Below are 12,946 nucleotides of genomic sequence, written 5' to 3' on the forward strand. Positions count from 1 at the left end.
AGATAAGCAGTTTGTATTCACAGAGGGCCGTTACGCTCTTTACGCTGCGGCTGCGCGTCACTTTCAGAATTTGGCGCCAGGTACGTTCATGCCTGGAGGAGGATGTACTGTACGAGCAGTTTGATTTGGATACAGCCACGACTATCTAGGTCATGAAGACAGTCTCTGCCCGTAACACTGGATTATTATCATGGTCTGTGTGGTAATGTTGTTCTACGCTACTTCGCCTTACACTAAAGTGTCAGTTAAAGGACGTTATTTTTAATGTAAGTTAGCTAGTAGCTAATGTTGTTGTGTTGTATGTTGTGGATGGTGGCAGGGTCCGCCCTCGGTTAACGTTAGCTAACTAACTAACTAACATGCTTATCGCAAGGTGTCATTTGTCAGTGAAACAAACGAATAACCGGGCGGAATGATATTATTAGACAAAGCTAATTCAGTAACATCACTGAAATTTAGATTATAGTTAAAGGTCGACGCTGTCAGACTTGTCAGGCGAGCAGTGGGTCTCTACGCCCCTGTCTGTCTCCAGGCAGGAGAGACCTGTTGGTCTTCACATGAGCTCATCCATCAAGAACAGCAGGACGACTGAGACTGACAGGACAGGGGACAACCGCTGAAAACCTGTCAGGCAGCCTGCTTAGTATCAGATTGTATCAATGGACGTGAAGCTGGTAGTGTTGTAGTCAAGACCACCTACACACCAACCCATTTTCAAGACCATTACTGTGTTCAGTGACGGGACTGATAATAATAATCATGTGGCCTGATGTTTACATTATTCCACATCTAAAAAGAAAAGATGATTTTATATAAAAGTCTATACCATATTTAATTGAAACAAAGTTTGGATTGAACAGATTAACACAGCAGCACAGAGCCTGCTGAAGTCTCCTCCCACTTGACAATGGTGCAACCAAGTTTATCAGACGGTTACATAAGCATACCTTTGTAGAACAATTTTAATTATCTTAAAGTTATTGATTTACATTAAGTAAACCAAAGTGAGCGACTGACAGAGAGACATTTGCAGTTAAAAAAAAAAAAAGATGTCACTGCAGCTGTGGTATTGACTGGTCTTGAGGAAAAATCCTTTAAAAATAATGAGACCAAGACAAGACCAAGTAAACTGTAGTCGATTTCAAGACAAGATCAAGACCTTGAAAATGTGGTCTCAGGACTAGTCTTGAGACCAAGATCCATCTTGAGTGTTACAACACTAAAAGCTGGACAGAATAGACTTTTTAAATACACATTTGTATTTTACTTTATAGCACAAGTCTCAGTGTTGGTATGTTTTAGTTGAACATTTTTAAGTTGTAAATCTTGGTTCATGAATGGTTAGGTGGCAAATGAGTATGAAAGACTAACTTGACAAAACAAGCACTGGTACATTGCATGTACTGTATTTGCATTGTCATCAGTTAACCATGGATGCTCTTCTTTTGACTGTTGCAGAGCACTGTAGTCAAGGAAAGGACCTGAAAACGTTGCCAAGACGATGTCGGTGGCGGTGGAGACCACGGTGTCCAGGGTGTCTCTCCCTCTCCCCACCCACTTCTCCCATGCAGAGCAGTCCTTCTCCCTCAAGAAGCGGCATGTCCCCTTTTCCCTGTCGTCTGTGTCCACCTCGTCCTACTCCTCCCCGAGCCGACTCTCACATTCTCTGCCCCCGCTGCCGCCCTCCAAGGGATGTCCCCCGCTGAGCAGGATGTTCCCCCAGCACCCGTCCCCCTGGACACCCCTGTCTTGTTCCCTCAGAGAGTCCCCCCCTCCAAATTCTGTATATGATCCCAGCAAACAGCAATCCTATTTCAATCAGTGCTTTACTAATTTGGGCCTACTGGGAAGAGGATCATTCGGAGAGGTCTTCAAGGTGAGTAAAACAAAATTAGTGTCGGCTTGTGTGAAACTGATATTAAAAATGCATTATACCATGTGTTGCTGTTTCTATATGTTAATTTCATTTAAACAGTTCTTCAGTTCAATTATGTGATAAATCTACCTTAGATTTAACACATGTGGAGACAAAAAATGCAAGGGTGATAAATTAACAGTCTCTAGAGTCTCTAGGATGAAGGTTAAGTTTAAAACCAAATTTAAAAACCGTAGCAAACTAATAAGCACTGCCTCTGACCCTTTACAGTAAAAAACATCCCTGAAATTTGATTAGATTGAAAATGTATGTCACACATCAGCATCAGCGTTTTGACAGTTTGAACATCTGAGCTGTGGTTTTATACTATATTAGATATCCCTGTAAGTGTTTATTTTTCTCTGTGACTAAGATTATCATGTGTAGATCTTGAAATAGAAGAGAAAACCAAGTGCTTTCTGTGTGTTTCTAGGTGCAAAGGAACGAGGATGGTCGTCAGTATGCGGTGAAGCGCTCAGCTCACCGCTTCAGAGGTAACAGCGAGAGGAACCGGAGTGTGAGGGAAGCCAGAAACCACGAGCGCCTGTGTCCTCACCCTCACATCCTGGATTTTGTGGCAGCCTGGGAGGAGTGTGGCCGACTGTTCATTCAGACAGAGCTGTGTAGCACCAGCCTGCTGCTCCATGCTGAGAACCAGCCTCCTGGCCCGGGTCGGTCTTACAGTAAAAAGACAACAATGCAGATGCTGACATTGGTTTTTGATTCACATAATGTGCTGTGCATTTTGATTGACATTCCTTTCTTTTAAAAACCTTCAATCCAGACGAGCCTTCGGCGTGGGCCTACCTCTGTGACCTCCTCTCGGCTCTGCAACACTTGCACTCCCTTGGTTTTGTTCATCTGGACCTCAAACCAGCCAATGTCCTCATCACCGACTCTGGTCGTCTGAAGCTTGCAGACTTCGGACTGCTGCTCGAGCTCAAAAAGAAGAGTGCAGAGCCTGTAGATGGGAAAGTGAAAGAGGATGCTCAGGAGGGAGATCCCAGGTACATGGCTCCTGAGCTTCTCCGAGGGGAATACGGGCCTGCAGCAGATGTTTTCAGGTATTGTCAGAATGAATGATATCCATAAATGCGTAACTCACTGATCTGATTTAATTCAGCACCTTAATATTCTCGTTTTTATTCAGTCTTGGTGTTTCTATTCTGGAGCTGGCCTGTAATATTGAAGTCCCAAATGGCGGAGAGGGCTGGCAACAGCTCAGACAAGGCTGCCTCCCCTCAGAGTTTACCAGCAGTGAGACCCACTTTCTTTAAGACCTCATAAACTTTTTTTTTTCTTTTTTTCTTTATTGAAATGACATGACTCATGTTTTTACCGTTTCCATCTGTGCTCGCAGGCCTGTCTGCTGAGCTTCAGACAGTCCTGCAGATGATGCTGGCCCCAGAGCCCTCAGAGAGACCCACAGTCTCTGAGCTCCTCGCCCTACCCGCTGTCAGGAAACACAGGTGGAAGAGACGCATGTATCTGATGGTCACTGAGGCTGTGCTGACACTCACCTCTCTCTGCCAGGTCAGCTGTCTCACAGACTTTTCAAACAGTAACTTGTGTTTGTGTTTGGCTTTGCAAAGTGACTTCATGTTTTCATTTGGCAGGCTTTTACCAAGAGGAGCAAACTGAAAATCACAATGAATTATTTACGAAACTGTGACAGTACAAAAAGAAAAGCTCACAAGATTTAAAGGGATAGTTAAACATTTTGGCAAATTGGCCCATTGCCATATTCCCTATAGTCATAGCAGTAGGTTTGTTACCTTTATTTGTCGGTGCAAGCTATTTTTAGAACGGCAGAGCAGAGCTGCGAGCTGCTCAGAGCTACGCTACGGAGGCTAATGGAATTTCTTGGTTTTCCTAATCAAACTCATCAAATACACAATCCAACAACTCCAAAACGCTCTGGTGGACAAGTTGTGACCTGCACATTCACCACGCTATGAGGTAATAACGGGATGTTATGAGACAGAGTTGTTTTCAAGGCAAATGCAGAGACTGCTTGCCGAAAAACTGCCCCCGACGGGAACGCGCATCAGTTTTACCTCGAAAACAACTCTGTCTTCTAAAAATAACTTACACCGACAATTAAAGGTAACGAACCTACTCCTAAGACTATAGGGAATATGGCAATGGGCTGATTTGCCAATTTTTGCATGTTGAACTATCCCTTTACATGCTTCTCTGAAAATATTGATTTAATGTAAATGAAATGTTCCTGTTCTTCCTCCACAGTTGGTGGTGTGCTACGGGTACAGACTCCTGTCCTCCCTGCACTTGTCTTTCCTCCCTGGTCGAGCCAAGCCGGCGCCCTGTACTCCTCCTAAGGACAGTTGGAACAAGGATTTAACTCTGCCCCTCGGTGCCATGCACGCTGACTCAGGGAGCCCAGAGGACGACGCAGTGTTTCTGTTGGATCGCACAGACCCAGAGCTTTCCCCCACCTTCTCACACAGGTAGAGAACCATCTTGTCAACACAGTCATTTTCATTCCAAGCTTGTGGCACTTATGGTTTATTCGATGTAACTCAAATTAATTTCACACTTTTTGGTAAATTGATGATTTTTAAACGTTAGAGATGTCCTGAGATAATTTATTTTTTTTTTAAGTATATTTTTTGGCATTTTTGCCTTTATTTGATAGCACACAGTATAGATAGACAGGAAAGGGGGAGGCAGAGAGAGGGGGAATGACATGCAGGAAAGGTCTGCCCGACACGGGATTCGAACCGGGGACGCCTGCGTTGAGGACTGTAGCCTCTACATGGGGTGGCCGCCTTAACCACTGCGCCACGCACCGCCCCTGTCCTGAGATTATTAACAAATTTGTAACTTTGCTTCGCCTTCAGCTAGATTTGTTATTTCTGTCAGATGCTCAGTATAATTTCTTGCATATTCTCCTTTTCACAGGGTCAAATCCCGACTGTCTGTGGAAAGCACATCCACTCCTCTCCCCGGTTCGCCGATGCGCCATCGTCGCAGTCCTGCCCACACACCCACACACCTAAACCTGGGCAACTGGTCCCCCTGTAACTTGGCTCTGACGCCCTCCAGCATCCACACTAATGGTTCCTACCACACACTGACCCCCAGTGCCAGCCCCATACGGGCAGACCTTCACACAGAAAGCATCAGTGAAAAGTCTGCGCAGAGCCGACACTCAGCGTCCACCATGTCCTCACAGAGACGCTGCGGCAACTGGGTCCAAGCGGAGGAGGCTTTACCTCGACCCAACTTTGAACCAAAGAACCTGCTCAGTCTGTTTGAGGAGACGACTGAGCCAGAGGGACAGCCATGAGTACAACACTGCCTGTTTGCCTTCAGGGACACTGTTTTCACTTTCACAGGTGAAAAACAATCTATGAGTATGAGTGCACAGAGTTCACTACGTAGTTGGTCTGAACTGTGTATGTGATTTCTCTCTCTTTTTTTGCCATTTTGTTAAAGTCCTGCAACTGCTTCTTTTATGTATTTTGAAGAAAGAAAGAAAAAGAATTTAGGGAAAAGGGTTTGATATGTAACAAGACCGTAAAGCACTTTTTTTTATGTTTGTGTAAATGCAATCTGTTGCTGAAATGACAAGTCGTGGTTTATTGTTATGTAAGCTGCCATTAGCTTGATGCGCTCTGAGTTGTGTACCTCAAGAGTTACTAAAAAAAAATAAAATGAGGAGGAATGCAGAATCTCAAATCGTGTGTGTATGTGTTTTTTTAAGCATCTTCCTGTGATGGTTGTCAGGGTTGTCAGTCCTATCAGGATGGTTGCAGATTGTTTGCTGATCAACCAGTAGATGGCAGCAACACACCTACCACTGAATGACAGCCGCTGTTAAAACCCACGAAGCGGACATTGTCTCGTGTACAAAACAATCCACCGGATTATGTATTTTACAACCCGTTTTTAGTCTCCGACTGCGTTGACTGAATGCAATCGATACATCCATCGATCGTAAATCAACACCCGATCTGTCCTGAGTTGACTTGATTATTTTACTAGAATACGAGTATCTGCGTCAATGTGAATATTGTAAACAATGAACGTTTCCGTCCGGATCACCGTTAGATAATCTGAGACCCACAGAAGACAGCAGCAGTGTTTCATGGGCATAACATCGGGATTAAGGTATGATTCTTCCTCCTTTGTTAATACAAACATATGATCTTCATGTAATACTGCTGTCATAGCGTCTATTGAATTATAAATCCTAGTGATCTCGCTTCACAGTTACTGTATAAATGGTATAAAATCTGTGTTTTTCTCTGATTTCAGTAGGTTGAATTGTGAAATGTGAATAAAATGTAAACGATCAGTGAAGATCTACTAGGAAAAATGAAAGTCTTGCCTGCATGCATCCACTTTAAACTCATTTCCCTTTTTTTCTTTTCAGTTCACAAAGATGGCCAAAATTGAGCGCCTTAACACCCGAGTGGAGAAGCTGCTGTGTAAAGCGGTGCAGGAGGTTCTGGAGGTGGTGAAGGAGACGGTGTCAGAGTACCAGGAGAAAACAGCCAGGACCCAGAGGGAGAACCAGAGTCTGAAGAGGAGGCTGCAGGAGCTCCAGGAGAAGATGACCGTAGTGGAGCGCAGTGGTGAGAATTCAGACAACACACCAGGAGCACCCTGCGCCCAGAAATGTCAAATGTGTAATAGGGTGGAGTGAGTATAGTTGAGACATGTGTACAGTTGAAACACCCTTAATATCTTGCCCGCCACCATTTTTACTCAGCACATGCATATTACAGTAGCATCCTCTTTGGTTGTGGGAAATTTGAAGAGTTTTAGCATCTCTAGTCCAAAGATATCAGCAAAAGTCTTCTTACTAGGGTAGGAATTTCACTTTACCATGTCCCTTCCACAATGAATAGCTTATTATCCTTTTGTGACCATCAAACATAACTTACATCATTGCAAACGTTATTTTGTGCCCTAAAAACTCACATATTTCATGCTATCCTAGCATGTTAAGTCACTGCACAATCTAGAGAAATAAACAAAGTGGTCAGAGGGGTACAGTTGAGACATTGTGACTCTGATAGAGTTCTACATCACATCACTGTTAAGTTGTGCAGTGTAGGCTAACGATAACATGTTATAAGTCATAATAAGACCAAAACAACAAATAAAATGGAAAAAAAATGAATATTTGTGATACCTGAACAGTGTTATATTAATATATACTATTAATATTACAATTTTATGTTATATAACTATAATATATTCATCACATCTATATTAAAAATACAATAATATTCCATTGTTTTTGAAGAGGAATACATTTATATTGAAATATCTTGTCAAATTGTAATTTAAAAAAAAAAAGTTTATTGCATTTACAATTGATGTTCAGTCATTGTCAATGGGTTTCAACAGGTGTCTCAACTGTACCATGGTACCGTCTCAACTGTACACGTATGGGGTATGGTTGAGACGGGACCATGGTAAAAATGCACCTCATGTTTATGACCTGATTGTGGAAAAAATAAACAAATAATAAATTATATTCTTCAATAATAACTTAGTAGACAAACAAATTAAACAGCATATGAAAAATCACTTATTTTCAGTGTATAGTTTTTTTTTGCAATATCTGTTCAAAAATGGAAAAGCAAAAAGTGTCTCAAACGTACTCGGTCTACCCTACTGATTGACTGAATATTTTTGTTGTCTTGCAGGAACTGTGCCACAGATTTCCACTGCAACCCATCAGACCAAGGAGGAGCAGATGGAGAGAGAAGAGCTGGAGGAGGACGCTGAACTCCTCCCTGTCATCGCAGATTCATCTGAAGACCCCGAGCGTGAAGCAGCCACCCGTCTCTGTCCTAAAGCTACACTGGGACCACACTTAGGCGGAGACACCTTGAGCAAACCAAGAACTCCTAAGAGTGAGACTGACAACGGGCTGTCAACAACAAACACAAAACATGAACACCCCATTATTGCGATTGATATTGATGAAAATGATTCTGGTTTGAGCTTTACATCAAATAAATTGAAAGTAGAGCCCACATCTGATGAGGACGTCACGCACAAAGACACAAATTATTTTTATGAAGATGCTGCAACGAGCTCAACATCCTTGAGCAGACTACACCTAGAGCCCAGTTTAAACAGTTCACGGCTCTATGGTGCCACGGGGGCCATCTTCAGTCTGGGTCACAATAGCATAGAAGAACCACTGCCTCAAAGATACACAGCGACAAACTGTATCAGCGCAGAAAAACAACAACAACAGACAAACACTAAAGCAGCCGGCGCAGACTCAGGAGCTCCGCAGAGGAACATCCGAAAGAACTACTGCTGCTCGCTCTGCGGTCGCACCTTCAGGCACGCAGGCGACTACAAGAAACACAACAGGGTGCACACAGGGGAGAAGCCGTACTGCTGCTCGGTGTGCGGGAAGCGCTTCAGCCAGTCGGGATACCTGACGGTGCACCTGCGCTACCACACGGGAGAAAAGCCTTTTGGCTGCAGCCACTGTGGGAAAAGCTTCAGCCACTCCAGTAACATGAAGAAACATCTCCAAACGCATCTGTGAGGCTGCTGTGTTTATGCAAAGCAGCCAAACCAACACTGTCATGATCACATCTAAGTGGTATTCAGGACACTGAATAGACAGTTTTTAATGTAAAGTTGCAAAGTGCTGGATTCTCTATGAGTAATTTTTTGAAGGTCAGCTGGTCAGCCTTTTTAGAAGATTATGTAGCTTTATTAGTTATTTATTACATGATTAAATGTGCCTTCTATTTATTTTCTTTTTTAAAAACAAAACAAAATAGGAAGCCTATTGTAGAGCATGTGTCAAATTCAGAACAATCAAAGAATTCCTGCTCCTTCTGCCTTACTGTTGTTTGTCAGATGTTCATAGGTTTGTTTACTGTGTTATTTACTGTGTCCTGGAGCTTCTAGTATGAACCTCCACTTTCATTTTTAAAATCAAATAAAAGTATTTGGACCTTCTTTATTGTAAATTGTGCTGTATTGCCCACATCGAGGTAAATGTATGACCTAAAAGTTGGCAAACCCTTGCTGCACCATCTTTGAACAGTAAATTGCACACATCCTTGTCAGGTAGGGTGAATATATATGTTGCTGCAACATTATATCGCCTTACAAACACAGATGACACAATGTGTTTCCCAACACTATGAGAGCATTTCGAAACAGTCTGAATGATTACTTCCTTTTCCTTCCTGAGTGGATGTGCAATTTAAAATAAAAAAAAAAGGTTTATCGGACAGGGATATTATTGGAAATGCAAAAATTAAATCAATTTGTCTTGGGGAAAGCATCTGCCAAATGAGGGAACCCAAACAACCAGACTAGATAAAGTATTTGATGTTTCTCATTTATCACCAGGAAACCCTGTGTAGTCTGGTTGCATATACATTTTTTTTATTTTGATGTAATCTATGGATTAAGTACATCTGTGAATGTGCCTTTCAGTTTGAGTAAACTATACGTGTATGGGAATATCATGTATGCACTTGAGGCTGTCATAGCAGTTTATTAATACCACACCGACTTTTATTTTGAAATCCAACCAGACAACAGACGTATATCCGCTTTTGTTTCCGGAAGTTGTGAATCGTCACCACGCGTCTGTATTCGTGCTTTGTAATGTTGTTTACAGTATTTAAAACTAGTTTTTAATTTGTTTAGTAGGCTGGACATTTATTAGAAGTTAAAATACCGCTAATGACGTGACTGTCTGACCGGGTTTTCGGACCTCTGGGATGTTTAAAGGGGAAACTATTACTGCATACGGTGTTAGCTAACGTGTACTATATTCTAACCTAGCCGCTAACTTGGACTAGCCTGCAGGTACCACAGCTCTATATCTTTGCTTTATTTATGCCCAGATAGGGAACTGACACTTATTTAAGTGTAAGAATTAGATACCTATTGTTTTATCTGACGTTATTATCAAATAAACCGTGTAAAATTGTAAACATTAAGTGATAAAGATGACATTACATGGAAGATTTCATTGTTGTTGTTCAGCCACACTGCAAATTAACTGATAAAATGACTAAAGGTACATAGGATAGACCTGACATGGTACATAGGATAGACCTGACATGACAGTAAATTACATGTAATCTTTAAACAGAAAACATTTGTAAAAGTTTAAGTTTTTAAAGCCCAGACCATGATGGGACTGTCAGGTTTAACAAAACAGTGTGAAATCTGGTAAATGATAAAACAGATCCTCCAGTTGTTGTTTCTTTTTTAAGTTCATTCTTTTAAAATGTAAATCAAATTTCCCATTGATTTTTGCTCATTTTACTGAAGCTTATGCGTGATTGGTCTTCAGTACATTACCCTGCTGTTTTGTTTCAGGATGTCTAAACTTGAGCGTTTGAACGCTCGCGTGGCCAAGCTGCTGACCGACGCGGTGCAGGAGGTTCTGGAGGTGGTGAAGGAGACGGTGTCGGAGTACCAGGAGAAAACAGCCAGGACCCAGAGAGAGAACGAGAGTCTGAGGAGGCGACTGCAGGAGCTCCAGGACAAGATAGCAAATGACAGCACATGTGGGTACAGTTGTAATCACGTTGAGATGTTTATCAGGACAGAAAATGCAACAGTGGTTTTCTAATTCAGGTGTTTTGATGAGTTACTAAAAGTAAACACTTCGTTCTCAGCTGTTCCACCTGGAGGTAGACCACTGATGGAAGAAAAACAAGACACGAAGGGTCACGGGCAGGATTTAAGTCCCGCTCAGAGGTACAACGCAGGCGTGACTCTCACGGAGCGAAATCCGGCGAGCAGCCAGAAACCTGACCACGGAGTGAAGCAGGAATGCAACGAACAGGAAAGCCACAGTAACTCTGAATCACAAGAGGAGTGTAACTTAATACAAGCGCCAACAGAACATTGCAAAGCACCAGCTGAGGAGGGGGCACACATTACTGAGGAGGTATCGACCGTTCAAACATCACACAGAGTAAACAGTGATCCCGCCGCCGCCTCATCGAATAACCTGTGCAAAGCTCACTCCACTAGCCCAGCTGAGGTAAACCTGGCTGCCATCAAACCAGAACCAGAGTCAACAGACTGCACAGCATCAGACCCACCGCCTCCTCAAGGACAGTACACCGGATGTATGGACTTGAGCTGTAACTCTTCTCGTAACAGCTCAACTGAGGCCGTCAGGCCGCAGGGTAGCGCTGAACCTTACGGACTTGTCTTTGTCCACTCGGGTCACAGCTTACCCAGGAGGCACGGATTCGCTAAAAACAACAGGGTCACCTTTGATGTGAGAAAAATACGGAGGGAACACTTGAGGGAAGATGACTCGCACTTGTGCGTCATCTGCGGAAAGACGTTCAGCAGGATCGGGAATTTGAGAATCCACCAGCGTTGTCATACGGGGGAGAAGCCGTACGGCTGCGTACAGTGTGGGAGGCGTTTCAGTCAGGCAGGAGACCTGAAGAAACACAAGAGGGTCCACACGGGGGAGAAACCCTACTACTGCCACCAGTGTGGAAAGAGCTTCAGCCGAGGGGAGAATCTGAAAAGACACCAGAAGATTCACATCGGAGAAACACTGCAGTTACAGCAAGAATGGAGAGAGCAACAGTTGTGATTTTAATACTACTAGACCATTTCAGTAAGCAGAATCTGTGAATGTGGGGTGGGTTTCCTTAAAATATTTAAATAATAAGCTGAAGACTACAGTACATAAAACCCTACTCTCCTGGAACTCATAGGGAATTATTACAAGGAATGAACTCCTTGCTGTTTGGAAATGTAGTCAGCTGTTTGCTAAATACTAAAGTCTGTCCTTCTAAAACAACAGACACTTTAGTGTGTCCTATCCTAACATTAAAGAGGACTATATCCAGTTGTGTTAAGCTACTTCGCAGTGCTATGACAAGTGAAAATGCCTGCTGTGTAAAAGTCTGTTGTGATCAAACAGGACTGTGGGACGTCATCACTTTACCAAAGAGGCTGATGCTTTACAGATGGAGATGCAATGATGTGAACTCACACCTGACAGTATCTGAATGGATTCATATTTATTTTTTTAAGAGTTGTGTGGTTTTACCTTATGTAACTGCATTGGAACTATGATATCACAGAGAATGTAATGTTATTAATCATGATTTATCTTCTTTTAATCAATAAGGCATCAATACTGTGCAGCAACAAGAAGCATTGTTTGTCCACTGAGCCTTAGGCCTGCAGAACAGGTACAGAACAGGCTGCTGTGTTATATAGTGTAACACCTGTTGTGTATTAAATGTTTTGTCTCATGTTAAAAAATTGACTGATAAGTACATTGATTGACACTTGAATGGCAACAAAGGGAAAAGATTCATGTGTTTTCTGGAAACATATTCTCATGGCTTAAATCATTAAAAAAAGAATAACAAACATCACCTCTCCCCCTCCCCCGGGTGGATGTTGTGTGTCCTTTTTCACTGTGAGTTATTTTGGTCGAGTAATACTATAAGGCTAGAATGTGTAAATAATTATCACGTGTATCAACTTGACTTTACACAACAGATGTCAGGGATTTTCACAGAGGAACTTACACACAGCACCAACTTCAATGGACTTAACACACACACACACACACAGCAAAAACTGTATGTCATCACCACAGAGACAGTGTCACATGGTAGCAGTTTAGAAACCACAATTACATTTCAAACATCAGACAGGTACAATACAAACACATGTACATAGCCTGTAGTTCTTTGACAATCAGTTTAAAACAAACCCACATTACATCAAATATGAACAGTGTATACATAATGTTCATCACTGCAATAACAAATAACACTACAATACTGATTGCATAATCAGCTTTTACATTCATGCAACTTCTACATATAAAATGCAGATCATCTTTGAGAGGATGGATGTCATAAAGTAACAACATTTAAAAGCATGAACTGAATTATTTCTGAACACTTTGAAACACAGAAGTGGGCTGAGACAGAAACCAACGCTGATCAGAACTGGTTGTTTCTGGTGTTGCAGCTGAGCTTGTTTTTGCCCAGACTGTAGTAA

At 42.4% G+C, this 12,946-nt stretch overlaps 3 protein-coding genes across 6 annotated transcripts; all 3 read left to right on the top strand.

Annotated features, from left to right (window-relative positions):
• The first annotated feature begins 72 nt into the window (after positions 1 to 72).
• On the top strand, positions 73 to 5,600 carry pkmyt1 (protein kinase, membrane associated tyrosine/threonine 1). Of its 2 annotated transcripts, none has more exons than XM_085762389.1 (8): positions 73 to 193; positions 1,459 to 1,876; positions 2,349 to 2,586; positions 2,700 to 2,979; positions 3,066 to 3,172; positions 3,276 to 3,448; positions 4,163 to 4,383; positions 4,838 to 5,600. In XM_085762389.1, exons 2-8 carry the CDS (start codon positions 1,502 to 1,504, stop codon positions 5,223 to 5,225), a joined length of 1,782 nt encoding a protein of 593 aa, XP_085618515.1. In that variant the 5' UTR covers positions 73 to 193; positions 1,459 to 1,501; the 3' UTR covers positions 5,226 to 5,600. The 2 variants fall into 2 exon arrangements, with proteins under 2 accessions (XP_085618515.1, XP_085618516.1); XM_085762390.1 differs by having other exon boundaries at positions 156 to 266.
• A 152-nt stretch (positions 5,601 to 5,752) lies between these two features.
• On the top strand, positions 5,753 to 8,884 carry LOC146968124 (uncharacterized). 3 transcript variants are annotated; one of them, XM_085761781.1, is made up of 3 exons: positions 5,753 to 6,049; positions 6,315 to 6,516; positions 7,600 to 8,884. In XM_085761781.1, exons 2-3 carry the CDS (start codon positions 6,324 to 6,326, stop codon positions 8,460 to 8,462), a joined length of 1,056 nt encoding a protein of 351 aa, XP_085617907.1. In that variant the 5' UTR covers positions 5,753 to 6,049; positions 6,315 to 6,323; the 3' UTR covers positions 8,463 to 8,884. The 3 variants fall into 3 exon arrangements, with proteins under 3 accessions (XP_085617907.1, XP_085617908.1, XP_085617909.1); XM_085761782.1 differs by having other exon boundaries at positions 6,324 to 6,516; XM_085761783.1 differs by having other exon boundaries at positions 6,324 to 6,513; positions 7,600 to 8,878.
• A 604-nt stretch (positions 8,885 to 9,488) lies between these two features.
• On the top strand, positions 9,489 to 11,556 carry LOC146968125 (uncharacterized). The gene is made up of 3 exons (XM_085761655.1): positions 9,489 to 9,748; positions 10,268 to 10,458; positions 10,570 to 11,556. The coding sequence occupies exons 2-3, from the start codon at positions 10,269 to 10,271 to the stop codon at positions 11,511 to 11,513; spliced, it is 1,134 nt and encodes a 377-aa protein (XP_085617781.1). The 5' UTR covers positions 9,489 to 9,748; position 10,268; the 3' UTR covers positions 11,514 to 11,556.
• Positions 11,557 to 12,946: the final 1,390 nt, after the last annotated feature.

This window comes from Trachurus japonicus, chromosome 19, assembly GCF_045865225.1.
Source record: "Trachurus japonicus isolate A0001 chromosome 19, Traja_1.0".
In the NCBI taxonomy this organism is placed as follows: domain Eukaryota; kingdom Metazoa; phylum Chordata; class Actinopteri; order Carangiformes; family Carangidae; genus Trachurus; species Trachurus japonicus.